The sequence below is a fragment of the Camelus bactrianus genome, chromosome 22, assembly GCF_048773025.1.
Source record: "Camelus bactrianus isolate YW-2024 breed Bactrian camel chromosome 22, ASM4877302v1, whole genome shotgun sequence".
NCBI lineage: Eukaryota > Metazoa > Chordata > Mammalia > Artiodactyla > Camelidae > Camelus > Camelus bactrianus.
This window is the reverse complement of record NC_133560.1, coordinates 21300997-21317749: the sequence shown is the minus strand read 5'-3', so window position 1 is coordinate 21317749 and position 16753 is coordinate 21300997. Positions and strand designations below refer to the sequence as shown.

The 16753-nt window shown below is 49.7% G+C and overlaps 1 protein-coding gene across 2 annotated transcripts; it reads left to right on the top strand.

The window, feature by feature from the left end:
- Positions 1 to 7756: 7756 nt before the first annotated feature.
- On the top strand, positions 7757 to 11410 carry MVB12A (multivesicular body subunit 12A). Of its 2 annotated transcripts, none has more exons than XR_836538.3 (9): positions 7757 to 7938; positions 8067 to 8165; positions 8281 to 8377; positions 9389 to 9515; positions 9876 to 9995; positions 10079 to 10185; positions 10408 to 10469; positions 10743 to 10829; positions 11046 to 11410. XR_836538.3 is itself a non-coding variant. In XM_010972122.3 (9 exons), exons 1-9 carry the CDS (start codon positions 7849 to 7851, stop codon positions 11106 to 11108), a joined length of 822 nt encoding a protein of 273 aa, XP_010970424.1. In that variant the 5' UTR covers positions 7768 to 7848; the 3' UTR covers positions 11109 to 11410. The 2 variants fall into 2 exon arrangements, 1 of the variants encoding a protein (XP_010970424.1); XM_010972122.3 differs by having other exon boundaries at positions 7768 to 7938; positions 10773 to 10829.
- Positions 11411 to 16753: the final 5343 nt, after the last annotated feature.

Below are 16753 nucleotides of genomic sequence, written 5' to 3'. Positions count from 1 at the left end.
AATAAAAGTAGATATGCTTCAATATTGTAAGGCCTAATTGCTTCTATTAAAAATTACCACGCTTTGGTAGAGCGATCTTTGCACAGTGTGCTCCAGGGCGATGAAGACCTTAAGCATCACACCTTGCAACCTGGAAATTTTGTCTATCAGAAAATACACCTCTAGAAGGATTCTTTCTTCAACCTTGCTGGAAAGGCCCTTACCACATTCTGTCAACCAGCCCTTGTGGCACCACACTTAAGAGAATAGATTCTTAGATTCATGTGACATATTTAGAGAAAGCACCAAACCCTGACTGGACTTTCACACCATCTGGTGACCGGAAGGTAAAGATTTCCCAGAGCTGAAGTGGATGACATCTGATGAGACAGCTTTCTCAAGATGTCTGGACTCAAAGGCTTAGAATTTACAGAAGTCTCTCTTTCATCTGGACTATTAACTGACTGTGGATTCTTATCCAAATCCATGGTCCCTGAATTTTCAAAATACAGGCTATCAATGTATTATTGATAAAACTTTTGGTTCCAAACATTTCTTTTAAGATAGTAATATTTTTTTTTAATGTTTGAAGTTCTGCTATTTTTGTGAAAAGTCCATTAACTATTGTCTCCTGTTTACTCCTGCACTGTGTCTTCTGAAAGCACTCGTTTAATTCTTCCAGTTTCAATGTGCTTTCCTGTATTCACTATTCTAAGACATAGACTTCAGACGGGAAATGCCTGAGAGGTCTCCCCCCATCCTTGTCCCCAGAGCTGTGATTGACAAGGGGCAAGCCTATCAACCCCTAATAATGTGAAAAAGGTACAAGCCTTTGTAGGGATTTGGGGGTTTCAGAGGACTTTTATTCCCCACCTGGCGCAGTGCCTCCATCCTTTATACCACCTTTAAGCAAAGAAAGGGCATGTGTGGGACTGGGGATTAGAGCAGCAAGCCAAAAATACTTGAGAAGGCAAAAATACTAGTGAAGCAGATTAAAGCTCTGGGCATCTCCCAAGCAGGGTTACCATGAGAGTTAGATGTATCTGTGACTCTGGACGGTATGGATTGCGCACCGTGGCAGAGACAGCAGGAGAGAGTATCCCTCAGATTTTGGTTCCAGCTCCGGAAGGGGGCAGAAACCCAATATACCCCCATAAAGCAAAAGCTCTAGCAGAATACATCACGCCCCTCCAAGTAGAGCCTCTAGCGAAAACCAGCATACCATGGAAATAACGTCAGTTCTTATCAAGGGGTGTGTTAAGAGTATGTTCCATCGACACCCCTCTGCCACGGCTCAAACTCCCACAGTCACTGAGTGACGTCCTATATGCGGCACAAGAGCCCCCTGTTGGCCAGCCCACTGTCTCTAGAAACGTGGGTACTGCTGGATCTTGCAGAGTATGTAGAGCCTCCAAATGCCCCACCCCTCTTCCTGTGGTTGCCCTCGCAGCGTGTAGAGAGGAAGTGGGGGAAATTTCTGCTGATGGCTGCAGTTGAGCTGAATCTGGTTGGGCAGCAGGTCATTGGATTACAGTCACTATTCAGCCCAACACTGCCACCATCTGGATGGCAAACAAACTGCAGCAGCCAGTGGGCTGAACTCCTGGCGATCACTCAAGACCCCCGGGTGTTTGTTAACCCTTTGCATTAATAGTTGGGCTGTTTTCAAGGCATTAACCCTATGGTTTGGACAATGGGAAGCCAAGGAGTGGATGATCATGAATAAGCCCTTGCAGGGTGAAGATATGTGAAAAGACATTTGGGTTCACCTCCAGTAACCAGAGGCGATCCTCACTGTTTTCCATGTCCCTGGCAATCGGAGAGCTGATGCTCTAACCCAGTAGAAGCCCTAATGGGCTCTTAAGTAGATACAGCAGATTGGGCTTATAGGACGAGCAGCCATCGTAGTGGGATGGCATATTGCCAAGGATGCTAAATTGCCCTCGAAATACAGTGACTTGGTTAATGCAGTAACAGTTGGTCCTGTGTGTTCTAAACAATGCCCCAGGCAGCTGCCAGTGGAATCTGGGGCCATCCACTGGAATTCCCAACCAGTGAGGGATTGGCAAGTGAGGGTTCTAATTGTCTTGGTTTGGGTGGATACCACATCTAGCCTAACCCAAGGTTTCCCCTGTCACTGTCCACCACTAGGGGATTAGAGGAACTGAGTACAGATATTCTCATCGAATAGACAGTGACTGGGGGTTACATTTTAAGGGTCATGATGTGCAAGATTGGGCCAAAGCACATGACACTGAGCAGAAGTTCCATCTCCACCCCTCCCCCATCCTCCAACCCAAAGCTGCAGGCAGCAGGGTTGGTAGAAAGAGAGAACGGAATTTTAAAGCAGCAGATTAAATGACTAAGAGGAAAAACCACCCGCTAGGCGGACTAAAGTACTGCCCCAGGCTTTAATACATTTAAATAATCAACCAGGAAGGCCTGTTGCCCCATATGCCAGACTGAGGAGCCCTGCCCAGACACCCAACACTGTAAAGGTGCGGAAGTGGTGGGAGAGAGCCCCTGCCCCGACTCTCAGTGTGGATCGATGTGTGGTGCTGCCTAGAACACCAAGCCCTGTCACACCAGCAGTGGAGTTCGCTGTGGGATGTCCCACCAGGATGAGTGAGTTACACCCCTGGGTGAGGGGGACCTGCTTAGTCTCTACTGGGACCCTGCTGTCCTGCTATAAGCTGGACAGTCACCATTGAAAGACAGGAGAAGGTGGGGGTCCTGGTCTGGGAGGAGAAGGTGGGGGTCCTGTTCTGGGAGGAGAAGGTAGGGGTCCTGCTCTGGTCTCTCCTTCCCCGAGTCCACCTCCTCACTCCTGACAGTGCTGCTCTTTCTGCCGACATGTCTGATATGCACAACGAGGTCAAGTTCATAAAACTGCAGCCACATTAACATCTAAGGATCAGGTCATAAGTGTGAAGGGGAAGACCTCCCCTGCAAGTTCCTACTAAGGATCTGTCTTTTTGACCTTAGACTCCTGCTGCTTCTGTGCTGTCCAGTCACAGGGTGGGCACCAAAGGGACCCACACACATGCCCAGCAAAGGAATCACTCCAGCTGTTGGATATGTGAAAAACTGCTCCTCTCTAATTCATCAGGATTGCCGTGGTGGGCACTAACACTCCAGTGAGGGAATTAGAAGGCACTAACGCAGTATATTACATTACAGAAAAACAAACCTGGATGAAAGCTCTTTTTTTTTCTTTTCTAGTGGGGAGAAGGTAATTAGGTATGTATTTATTTTGATTTTTTTTAAATGGAGGTACCGGGGACCTCATGCATGCTAAGCATGCACTCTACCACTGAGCTATACCCTCCCCCTTAGATTAGTGCCTTTAATTCATCTGATATTACCAATACTGATCCAAAAACCAGGCACACACTATCAGTAACACTGAGCAGGGGATATTCTTTTTCTGTTAGTCATCACCGACAGCCCAGCAAACTGCTGACCAATAAAAGTACCACCATCAGAGACACAGGTGGTTATGCTTACATCCGAAATGGGTACATTTGGTTAACCCCAGGTTAGGGATATTTGAGTACCTGGGCACCTCTATTTTGGGAACAGAAAAAACATTCTCAACAGAACCAACTCAGTTGGAATATGAGGAATATGAGAAGTACATCATTGGAAACTGTGCCAGCATTCTGTCCTATTAAAGGATAGCGACTGGTTTGGCACTGGTCATGCCGCCCAGGTATTTATTGGGTAATCCTTAATGAGACCCAGTGGATGTGGGGCAAAAATATTTGGCCATCGCTTCCACCTGGATGGTTGGGCTGCTGCATCCTGGGTGCAGAGAGAATCCACCCCGCAGTCACAAAAGTTGTGAACCTCCCTCTCCTCCAGTCCAGATGGGCACATTCTGTTTTCCACTGGTACAATCATTTGACCACTGTCTTTTTCCCCTTTATTGGCCTGGAGCACTCATAGAAGCCCTTACTCAATTCACCCAGCAAGTCTTAAGTGATAGTTGACAAAGTCTGCACTTCCTGAACAGTGACATGTCTGCAATGAGAAAAGCTATCCTTCAAAACAGGATGACCTCGGACATCATTACTGCCTCGCAAGGAGGCACCTGTGTCATTATTCAAGTAGAATGTTGTGTGTTCATGCCTGATGCGTCTGCTAACGTATCGTCTTTATTAAAGCACATGAGGACACAAGTGAAGGCCTTGAGTGACTCCCAGCCTCAGGGACTTAATAAATCAGTATTCAAATCATGAGGCTCTTGGTGGGAAAAAAAATTGTTACTTATTTTGAGAATTGTTATCTTAATCCATATTTCTTTTTTTTTGGGAGGGGCAGGTAATTAGGTTTATTTATTTATTTATTTAAATGGTGCGACTGGGGATTGAACCTAGGACCTCTTGAATGCTGAGCACACACTCTACCATTGAGCTATACCCTCCCACCCCAATCCCTGCTTCGTTTTGCGTGTGCCTATGTTGTTGTTGTGCTATCTGCCTCCATTGCAGCTGGAGAGCCACCCAACATGCCCCCTCCATGCTAATGATACTCCTGGCTGACCATTCATCACATGTGGTAGAAGAGGGGGCCATGTCAGATTGTACAAGCCGGTCACGAGGGGTGGAGTGTTGGAGGAGGTCATTGAGAGAACATGACTGTCAGTTGACCCTCGAGGTGGCTCGTGGCAATCAGAGGCCCCTTACCCCTGCTCCCCATCTTTGGAATGTATGTTCCACCCACTATTCCCACAATGGGAGCCATTTTCAAAGACTCAGCTTTGAGAGAGTGAAGTGTTGTTGAGGCCACCTGAACAGTATATGTGACTGAATCCAGTTAAGGTCTCTATGTAAACATTTAAGATTCTGGTGAGCAGTGTGGAGATCTACTGGTCTTGTGGTTGCCTCCCAGAAAGCCTCATAAATAAGTTCCTTTGCTGATTAAAGCAACCACCTACCAACCTGGAATGGTCTACCTCTTTCTTTTGTTTTTCCTTGCCTTCTATGTATGGGGACCAGTTTCAGATTTCATCGGGAGAACTCCTGAGGTTGGGAACCAATATTCCTCCAAAGTGGTGGGAATAATGGGGTACTTCAAGGGGACCCATAGTTTCTTCACTTCTGTATCTTTAGTGGGTTATCTTTCCCAGGATGTTTGTTTCCTCATGGGCATTGAGTTTTGAATTTCATATAATTTTCATATGTCATTAAATATTCTTCTTTTGATTTTTCTTCCATTTACAAATATCAACAAAATTTAATCAATAGTCTAAGAAAGATTTAGAGAATTTTATTTGAGTCAATCTGCAATTATAACCCAAGAGAGAGTCTTTCAGAAAGTTCTGAGAATTGTTCCGACAGTTAGAAGTCAAAGCCCAGTTGCATAGTTTTCAAGACAGGGTTCTGACAATTTACAGAGGCCAGGTCTGCACATATTATGTGAGTAGTGGGCCATTGTGACCCGTTACAGGATTTAGGAAGGAATATTATCTCATAAAGAGTTCCCTTGCTGGCACTAGAAGAAAATTGCTTTTCTGTTGAGCAGGCATTCCTGTGTTAAGGAGATCTAGTTAATATATAATGCAGATGTGTTACCAAACCAAACTTGGGTCAGTTTGCCTGTGCACCAATCTATTGCCACTGGATTGTAGTGAATTAAAGCCAATCTATTGGCACTGGATTGTCGTGAAGGAAAGTGTAGCATTTATTGCAGGGCGCCTAGCAAGGAGTCCAGGCAGCTACTGTCCAAAAGATCTGAACTCCTTGATGGCTTTCAGGGAAAGGTTTTTAAAGACAGGGCGAGGGAGGGTGGGAGTTGTGGGATACATGATCAGCTTGTGGACATTCTTCTGATTGGTTGGTGGTGAGGTAATCAAGAGTCAACATCATCAACCTTCTGGTTCCAACCCATCGGGCTCTACATGTTTGTGGGCAACATACAGTTAACTTCTTCCACCTGGTGGTGGTTTCAGTATTTGCAAAACAGCTCAAAGAACATGGCTTATAATATTATCTATAGCCCTTGAGGAGGAACTAAAGGTCCTTGACTTTGTTTAATGGCTAAACTATTACTGTTTTGTCTTGCTTGACTCTTTTCCTTTGCTTCTGCATTTTCCCACTTCTCTGATTAAATTTATTCTTTAGAACTCAGGGAAGGCCTATGAGGCTAAAGTTTTTCTACAAATAAGAGGCAGGTGGAGAACATGGGATGGGGTTGGGGGGGACAGACCTATCCCAGGAAGGCCCCATAGGGTCCTGCTCAGTTACAGATGCACAATACACACTAAAGGGGAGTGAGTAGTGGCCCAAACAGCAGAGAAAATTTTATGGTAAAAATTTTCTTGACCCACCTTAAGAACAATTTTATTTCATCACTAATATAAAAATCATTCTTAGCTTACAGGTGGAAACACAGCCTCTGTACCCTGCTTACTGAATTGTGACTCAAAGACAGAGTTTTGGATGAAGTTGAAAAGGCAGCTTTATTTCTTTGCCAGGCAAAGGAGGTAATAGTGGGCTAATGCCTCTAAGACTGTAAGCCTGCTGGGGAGAGAAGGCAGGGGGATTTATAGCAAAAGTTCAAGAGTTCAAGGGGTGGAGCTAGTTTCCATAGAGATCATACACAGGGTAACAAATTATTGCAAAGTTTTTCTTGTTTTTGCATATACAATGGTCCCCTTCCTTCTGCTGGGTATGAAGTTTACCTCTGGCTTTGGGACTTTCTCAATATTCTTGTTCCTAGAACAAAAGGTGCACAGAAAGAGGCTCTGTGGAAAAGAGCTCTAGAGAAAAATTTGTGCAGCTTAAAGTCAGGCTGATAAATGCTTTTAGCCTTTTAAGCAGGCTGAGGGCTGCAGCTCGAAAAACAGGATACAAGGAAACCACAGGGATCAACAACAACTATGAATAACAAGATGCACAAAACACTCCACTGCCCCTTCTGAGGTGTCAGGGTTATGAGGAGGGCACTGGGGGCAAAAGCAGGGCACTGAGCATGATCCCCTCACACAGCACCACCAGGGTTTGGGTGGACCACCCATGCCTCCCTCCTCTCCAGCCTAACCCTGGTCAGCAAGAGCATGAGAAAAACTCTTTAAACCATTATACAGTTGAGGTAGTTACAAACACCACTGTAGATATCAGATGGTCACTGATAACAATAGGGTCGTGCTCTGTTACAGTGGTACAAAAACCATGCGGTGGGCTAACCCATGATATTGTAGAAAATTGTAAAACATGCAAAAGTAGATAATATTCTGTTCCCTAGCTTTCCATATCTTCCACCTGAGGGTGTAAAAGGAAGCAGCCATACTAAATACTTTCATATCACATTAAAAAAAAAAAACTTATTGTATCTGTGAGCAAGTCCTCAAGTTACACCAAGATTTCATGGCTCAAATTGGTCCCTATTTTTAGTTAAACTAATCACTGCATAATCCATAAAAGTTTTCCTTGGGAGGACTTTCTAGAACTAGAATTGCGGGTTTTTCATACTTGTCTCCCCAATTTCCCGGAAACACCCACTGTGTTTCTGGAAGACAGGCTAATACCGCAAGGAATTCTGGGGAGCGTAGTTCTGGTTTGCAGCTAGCGAATCCCTAAGCGCTGAGCCCGGACATTTCCGGCGGAAGTTACTGGGCCTGAGAAGAAAGCGAGACAGTTTTCCGCAAACGTCGCTCACGGGTGCACTTGCGGGATGGGCGGGGGGCGTGGCTTCTTGTCTCCATGCCATTGGCGGGTCGCTTTCCCAGCACGCGCATACGGCGCTTCCGGACCCGACCTCACAAAGTCTTCTGGGAGTTGTAGTTCAGATATTTGCCCGAACTCTCCTCGGGCAGCGGCTCGGAGGTCCGAGGCGGTCTACCGCCTTCCGCACTTGTCTCACGGGATGGATCCAGGGCCGGGGACCGACGCGTCTCCGCTGGCTGGGCTGGCCTGGTCGTCGGCCTCCGCGCCTCCGCCGCGGGGATTCAGTGCGGTGAGCGACGTCGGGGGACGCGGGACAAGTAAAGGGAGATGCGGCGGCACCAGGGCGGGGGCTTTAATGGGGACAGAGGCGGCTGCGGTCGGGTAGGAGCTTGGCGCTGACCCGCGTCCGCGCCTTAGATCTCCTGCACCGTGGAGGGGGCTCCTGCTAGCTTCGGCAAGACCTTCGGGCAGAAATCTGGCTACTTCCTGTGCCTCAATCCTTTGGGCAGCCTAGAGGTAAGTGGCGCCTGCCTTCAGAATCCCCGGGATCCTCCCACTCGCGCAGTCCATTCTCGGGGCGCGCCGTCTCTGCTGCTGGGTGACTCGCTGTGTGTCTCCCCCTCCACCCTAGAATCCACAGGAGAATGTGGTGGTCGATATCCAGGTCCTGGTGGACAAGAGTCCCCTCCCGCCAGGATTCTCCCCAGTCTGTGACCCCCTGGACTCCAGTGAGTCTCGCGTCGACAATGTAGCGGGGTGAGATGGGGTGGAGTCGGGGAGTACGTTCGCGTCCCTGAGAGGAGGACCTGGAAGGGAATGGACTGACCACAGGTGCGCGAATTTTGAGTCTTGGCCGCCCTTTCGGTGCACTGGGTGATGACATTGTTGGCTGAGGACTAAAGAGCCCTGATCTAGGGCGGGACGATGTGCCCTGCCCTGGGTAAAAATGTGGGGTTGGTACAGTCTCTTTCCTAGAGTAAGAGTCCAGTCAATGCAACCAGTTTTGTTACTGTTACTACTCCATCTCCTAACACTGTAGCCAAGCTGAACCACACGCAGTTCTATTTTTCATTTCCAGGCTTTTGCACACGGGCTTCGGTTGCCCTAGTGTTGCCCTCCCGGCCGTGACTGCTCTGCTTTCTAACTATCAGGCTCTCCCTGCCTCCCGTGCATGCCCCCACCATGTCTTGTCATTTATATTTAACTCTTAGCATATATCTATTGATACAGGACTTGGCAAACTTTTTCTGTAAAAGGCCAGGTAGTAAATATATTAGGCTTTGCAGGCCAGGTGGTATCTGTTACATATATGTATGGATGTAAAGACCATTCTTAGCTCATGAGCCATAGAGGAAGAGACTTTGGACCGGATTTGGCTCACAGGCTGCAGTTTGCTGACCCCTGGATTAGAGGGCTGAGAGAAAGTGAGTTTGGAGGGGGCCAGGCTGGGTACCCTGTTCTGTCTGATCCCACAGCTATCCACCCTCGCTGTGGTACCCAGGGCCACCCCATGGATGCTCCTCCATGTCACTAAAGATGAGCCTGCCCCAATGGCTCCTAAAAGCTGCATGGAGTCCCCTCCTCTTGCCTTACCATTCATGATTTAGCCACTGTCCTAACACCATTCAAGTGACTGCCTTAAACAGCACCCTGGCGAGCATCATCCTGGAGCCATCTTTGGGCCCCTGCCCTGTTTCTTCTTCCCTTTTCTCATTCCCCTCCTTGCCTCCCACTCCCAGAGGCCTCTGTGTCAAAGAAGAAACGCATGTGTGTGAAGCTGGTGCCCTTGGGGGTCGCAGACACGGCTGTATTTGACGTCCGGCTGAGTGGGAAGACCAAGACGGTGCCTGGTTACCTGCGAGTAGGGTAGGGCTGCCCCCTCGGTCTCTGGCCTCCTTCCTCACCCCGCCCCCCCAAGTCTCATCTCCCCCTCTGATCCTCAAGGATTCCCATGAGTCCTTCCCTTCTGCCACCTCCCTGGGCCTCAGTTTCCACATGTTAAAATGGGGACAGTTGTACCAATCTTGTAGGGTGGTCATGAGGAGTAAAGGCGCTGGTGTGTCTAAAGTGCCTAGTATGGTGACTGAACCCGGCAACATTGGTTAGTATGTTGCTGACAGTGTTGGCTGAGATGTGAGGTCACCCAGAAGCCTACCTCCCCTGCCAGCTGTTTTCAGCCCTGGCTGCATCTTAGACCAGAGCCCCTCCTCTCTCCTCCTCCTCTAGGGACATGGGTGGCTTTGCCATCTGGTGCAAGAAGGCCAAGGCCCCACGTCCAGTGCCCAAGCCCCGAGCTCTCAGCCGAGATATGAGGGACCTCTCCCTGGACCCGCCTGGACAGCCCAGGTGAGTCCTTGGGCTCAGGGATGGGAGCAGCCATGGAAGGGGAATGGCATCAGGCCTGACCTGGGCTGTCCTGCTTCCACCAGCAAGGGTGGCTTCCTGGAGCGGACGCTGTCAAGGCTGGGCTCCCGGGCGTCTACCCTGCGGAGAAGCGACTCCATCTATGAGGCCTCCAACCTCTATGGCATGTCAGGTGAGCACAGAACAGGGAAACTGAGGCACAGGGGTGGGGGCGGGGTGAGACTGGCCGGAGGTTGTACAGTCCAGAAGGGGCAGGGGCAAGGTTGGACCATCCCTAGGCCTCCCCGATTCTGTAAAGACTGGGAAGAGCTGAGACCTTTGGGATGGGTGTCTTGGGTTGGGATGGGCAGCAGGCAGGCTGCCTCAGTTCCTTCCTCCCACCTGCTTTCTTCAGCCATGGATGGGGTTCCCTTCACACTGCACCCCCGATTCGAGGGCAAGAGCTGTGGCCCCCTGGTGAGTTAGGGTCATGGGGAATCTGGGTCAGCCCCTGCCCACTGCCTTGCTAGGCACCAGAACGCCGGGAGCATCATCCGTGACTCATGGAGGGGAGTTCCTGGGTTGGAGGAGGCTGGAGACCAAGGGGTGGGGGCTGGAGGGTCTCCCGGAATGAGGGAGTCCAGAAGGGCGGCTGGATGCTGGTGCTAGAGGTATGGCTGGTTGGGGGAGAGGACGGTTGGGCAAATATTGAGGAGGCTCTCCTTAAAGATGAGGGAATGGGGGTTCCAGGTTGGGGCCTGACCTGCTCCTGCCTGCCAGGCCTTCTCTGCCTTTGCTGATCTGACTATCAAGTCGCTGGCGGACATCGAGGAGGAGGTAGGTGCAGAGCTGGGGAGGGGGTGGGGTTGGGGGCTGCAGGCCACCTCAGTCTCCCTCTGGCCCCCATGATCCCAGCTACATCCCACCTCGAGGGCTCAAGATCCCTCCGTTCCTAAGTGCTTCCCCACCTCTCACCATTCCTCAGGCACTGGCCCCTCCCCCCCCCACTCCCCTACCCCTTCATCACTGTGCTCTCCCCTCACCCTACCTCAGTACAACTATGGCTTCGTGGTGGAGAAGACCGCGGCTGCCCGCCTGCCCCCCAGCGTCTCTTAGCCCCAAACCAGCTCCAGGGAAGAGCCCCCTGCCTGACACTCCTTGACCGACAGCTGTCCACCCCATTCTATTTTGGGAACCTTGGCAGTGCAAGGCATTCCGGACCCTCGGCCACCCAGTGGAGCTGCAGCCCTGGAAGAGGGGGTGGGACTGGGTCTGTTTGGTGATGGGGCCCCCTGCCCAGTGGGCAGGGGTTGGGGCTGGACGGAAACCAGTGCCTTCAAGTCACTTGTGTCAAAACTCTGATGCCTGGAGGCCATGCAGGCATCCTCCTGGTAATAAACACTACGCTGTCTGTGCCATCTGTAGTCTCCATCCTGGCTGTGTGTCCTTTGTGGCTCGTAATCTTCAACACACATGGAGCACGAGCTGGGGCAGATGCACACCCAGCAAGTAGGTGAAATCAGCGAGGGGAGGGGGGCACTGCTGCCACTCCCATTCTATGGAGGGAGAAACTGAGACTTGGGATTCTGGATCACAGAGAAGACTAGGTCCTGCCCCTCCATCGTTGCACATGACAGTAATAATAGTAACATCTACAGTTTATACTGTGTGTACCACATCCCAGCACCTGATAGGCAGTATATGATTTAGTCCTTCCCAGCCCCAGTGGGAAGACCTGGTTTTGGGGCCATTTCAAAGATAAGGAAACCAAGGCTAGGGGTGGCTAAATTCACAGCTGAGATTTGAACCCAGAGCCTGCTGTCTTAACCACCAAGCCATCAGTTCTATACATCCCCTTTCTTCCGCTGTGTGGTGGATGCAAACGGTGGATTCTCGTGAATGACAGCAGTTACTTCCTATAAGGTCTTGGGGAAACTGAATTAGGAAATAAGGGATTCCTCGGGGAGATCTGGGTACATTCCTGTAAACCTCTGGTCAGATTTCTGTCAAGTGATCAATATGTAACCTTACTTTCTGTGTGTTTCAAAACACCTTGTTTAATATATGCTGCCGGTTTGTTATCATTGAACTCAGAGCCAACAGCAGCATAACCTCATGCTTGAACAAAGCTCATCAAACAATATTTCCTCCAGAGGCACATTCTGGCCTTCTTCCTCCTGGGGACACTAGATAGCTCTTCAACAGTACACTTGGGGGCCTTTTCAAATGGCAAAATCACCAATAAAAAAGGATGGGGCCGGGGGCGGGGGTATAGGTCAGTGGTAGAGTGCGTCCTTAGCATGCGTGAGGTCCTGGGTTCAATCCCCAGTACATCCATTGAAAGGAATAGACAGACAGACAGACAGACAGAACTAATTACTCCCCTCCCCTCCAAAAAAACCCCAAAATGAAAAACGTGCCACTAGCTAGATCTCAGAAGGAATACCTGTCTACAGTCAGAGAGCTGGAACAGGAAGGCAGAGCATCACCTCATCCCACCTCAACTGGGAACATGTACCTCTGGTGGCTCAAATTTCTGTGAATATCCACCAACCACCACAAAAGCACTGTGAGTCTTGATTTGGGGGTGGTCACAAATAAATTTTAGTCAGTAGAATTGATGAATACAGACTCCACCAATGGTGAAGTTCAACTGTGTATGTTAAGTGAACCACCCCAGTCTCATGCCGTCTTTCTCACACATGGGCTTTCTTTTCTGCTTTCTTTCCTGGGTCCCATAGCAGGGTGGCCCAGCTTCTGCTGCAGTCAAGAACATCCCCAGATCTCTGCAGCTTAAGGTGAAGGCTTATTTTTCAGTCACACCATGTACCCAGGGCAACCGGCTGCTCGTTGTAGTCATGTGGAAATACACCTGAAGGAGTGGCCAGCATCCCTCCAAGATAGTGGGGATGGACTCAGAAAGGTCTCATGTTGTCAGTTAAATACTCTGGCCTGCAAGTATCTTGTCAAATTTCTGCTTACAGTTCATTGGCCAGAAAGGGTCACATGGGGCCTCGCCAGGATATGCCAACCACCTAGAATCTTGTATCTAACCGCACTGCCCTGGGGACCTGCAGGGGCAGACATTGCCCTGAACAGGGGTCCAAGAGAAGAGAGTCCCTTGCCCTGGGGTCTGAGGGAGGAGGCAAAGTCCTGCTCTGCGGTCCGATGGGTGAGGTATAGCCCCGCCTTGCGAGTCTGAGGGTGGAGACAGTGAACGATGCTGGAGAGGTGGATGAGGGGAGACTGCAAAATATACCCTCTCCCACACATATTTCAGCTGCTTTGAGAAAACTAGAACTCAGGTGCTAAGATACCTTCCCAAATCTCTCCCTCTGGGCACAGCCAGCACCTACCAGGCCCAGTCCAGGCTGCTCCGGCGCCGGCCTTGGAATTTGATCCAGCCGGGAAGCAAAGGCTGTTTGTTCTCCCTGATTGTGATCTCAGCCACCCCGAAACCAGCCCCGGATCACTTTCCAGGGCATCTGTGTGTAACCAGGGGCCCTTGGATGAACCAAGCTGACTTTGGGTCCGACTGGACCAACTGTCATTGCCAGGTCACTGACTGCAAAATCCTAACCGTTTGAGCCTCCCAGGGCCTGGGAACAGCCTCACAAAGGGGCCAGTAAGTCCCATTGGGGCCTGTGCCCCTAACCCCCAACTCCTAACTTGGGCCACATCAATCCTAAGAGCTCTAGCCAAGCTTACGTCATCTTGGGCTACAGTCAAGGGAGAGGAAGACTTATCCTGCCATTTGCTCACTCCTGGGCACTGAGCCAGGCATTCTGGGGACTAAGAGGGACATTTCTGGAGAGATGTAGCTCAAATGCTCACCAGACCCTGAGTACCTCAGTTTTTCCACCTTTACAATGGGAATCTCAACAGCCCTCCCTTCATAGGTAGTTCTGAGGGATAACTCATGTGGGGCTGTTTCTCTCAGCTGCCCCTGCTGACTGTTGCATAAATGCTTCCTGGCTCTGAAAATCCTCAGCTGGAAGGTTTCTGCAGCCCAAAGTCCAAGCAGAGTGGATGGAGGATGCAAGTCCAAGCGGCCTCTGCTAGTGGCAAGCTCCACGCTTCTTGTATTCAAATGTAGAGCTCAGCTGTGGCCCCTACTGCTCTCTCTACCCCCAGATCAGAGTGCTGATCTGTGGCAGCCTTGAGCATCCCCTTGGGCCCCCTCCCAGCCAAACCGTCAAAGCTTCTGGCTTCTACCCCATCATTCATTCTGCCTGTTCTTGAACTTGACCTAAGGGCAAGGCCCCAACAATTCCTCTTTCCTGAGCCTGGCTAATTAGGTTCACTGTTATGTCTGTGACATTTATCTGGGGGTATTGTCTGTATCACCAATTCCTTCTTGTTCATTGCTGAGTAGTATTCCATTGTGTGAACATACCACAATCTGTTCACCTGTCCATGGACATTCGGATTGTTCCCAGTTCTTGGCCATTGAGTGAAACTGCTCTGAGCACTCTTGTACATGTCTTTTGGTGAATATACATTTGTTCCTGTTGGGTAAATACCCTGAGTGGAAGTTCTGGGTGGTAGGGGAGGCCTAGCTTCAGCTTTAGCAGATATGGCCAAGCAGACTTCCAAGGCTATTGTATCAATTTACCCTCCCACCTGAAGCAAATTTCAGTGTCTCCATGTCTTCAAACACTTGGCATTGTCAATTTCATTAATTTTGGCCATTTGTCTCACCAGCTGGAATTTCTTAGCTATCCTGTGCTCTCTTGCCAGCTTAGAAATCCGAACTGGAAATAGCTGACTCATGCTGTATAGAAAACCCCGCTTTCTCATCTTCCTTATTCATCTGTCGTTTTAATTTGTCTTTGGGCAGAGAATTCACAAGACATTACGTAGCTACTGAGATGGTCCCCTTGGGGGAATTTTGGCCTTTGTGTCTTGATATCCAGGCCTGGTAATCCAATCTTCCCCTTAAGGGTAGGCTGAATCTAGTGTAGGCTCACTTCTTTTGGGGGAAGTAATGAGGTTTATTTATTTATTTAATGAAGGTACTGTGGATTGAACCCAGGACCTCATGCATGCCAAGCTTGTGCTCTACCACTGAGCTATTTCCCTCCCTGACAAAGAGTTTTTTTTAAAAAGTGTTTTAATAAAGTGTTCTCTGGGGGAAATGGGCCCTTTGTTGCTCTGAGCAGTCTCCCTCAAGGTAGCATCTGGCCTTCTGTTCTAAATGTCATCAGCACAGAGGACGCCCAACTACATCTGCCACTTTCAGAAGTTTTCAGGTGCAGAGGTAAAGGAGAGAGACCAGTTGTACTGGGGCAACAATGTTGATACCTGTGTGAGTTAGGCAGGGTCCTTGGTACATGGCAAGCATTCCAAAATCAACAGCTCTTCTCAACCACAAAATAGCACGGTCAGGTGCTTTCAATATCCTCCTTAGGCCTGCTGTTGTGAAAATGCCATGAAGCTGGAACAGATGTTATGTGCCTTTCTCCCGTCCACAGACATCTCTATGTGATGAAGATAACTCACAGCAAATACCTGTGCCTCGGCCTTGGCCTGGGGCCTCCTGCGGCCTCCTGGGGGCCACAGGAACGTGTCTGATCGGTGCATAGAAAAGGCCAAAATTGTGAGGGGTCGATCCCAACGGGAGCCACTCTCAGCTAATGCCTGATGGTGATAAGAGGATCAATACCACAGCCCCCTCGCCCCTGGTGGGGGACCAAGTTATGTGTGCTCTATGCCATCTCCCCAAGGTCCTTAGTGGGATGGAGTCCGGGTTACTCGCGGCACTGTCTGCTCTTTGGCGCCCCCCTGCAGGACGCCAGGGCTTCCTGGGTTCACCTCCCAGATAAACGGACCACCTCTCTGCAATCATCTCAGGCTTTGGTTCTAATGACGCCAAGCTTAAAATGCCAACAGCTGCTAGTGTTGGTGAGACTTGCGGAGTTCACGGAGTCATTGATGCTTTTTCTGATTTGGTCCTCGCAGTTTTGCTATGGTGGGGTGGGAGTGGGGACCAGCCCTCTTTTATAAGAATAGAAACTGAGGTGCAGGTCGCACGTCTGCTCCCCGAGCCAGGTCTGTCCTGGCTGGCTCCTAGAATGCCAAACCTTCATCAGGTGCCCAGGACACGGAGCAACCAGAGTATTTGGCTCCAGGCCCAGAACCAGCCTCTTCCCTCCTCGGAGGAATTCTGCCAAGATATTAAGGTGCTCGGCGTCCCTTCCGGAGCGGTGCCAACCAGGGTGGCAGGTTTCAGCAGGGACTGTGGGCAGTGCTTCCTGCCAGTCTCCCATATTGCAGTTTCCAGGGCTCTGGGTCTCAGGAGGATGGGCAGGGATCAGACTGGGTTGGGGCTAGCTAGCACGCAGGGCGCAACATTTAAGGAGGTGGTCATTTCAAGCTCAGGGGTCCTTCTGTACCTGAAGGAGCCTGAGAATGGGCACCTCCTTAATTTTTTGTGTGGTTTTTTTTTAAGTTGAGGTGAAATTCACCTAATAAGGAATACACCATTTTTTAAATGTTCAATTCAGTAGCATTTGGTGCATGAAGGATGTACAACCATCATCTCTGTCTAGTTCCAAAACTTTCCCATCATCCCAAAGGAGACCTCTTCCCTGTTGGCCGTTACTCCCCATTGCCCTTCCCCCAGCCCCTGGCAACCACTTATCTACTTTATATCTCTACAGATTTGCCTGTTCTGGACATTTCATATAAATGGGATCAGATACTATGTGGCCTTTTGTGTCTGGCTTCTTTCAGTCAGCCTGATGTTTTTGAGCTTTATC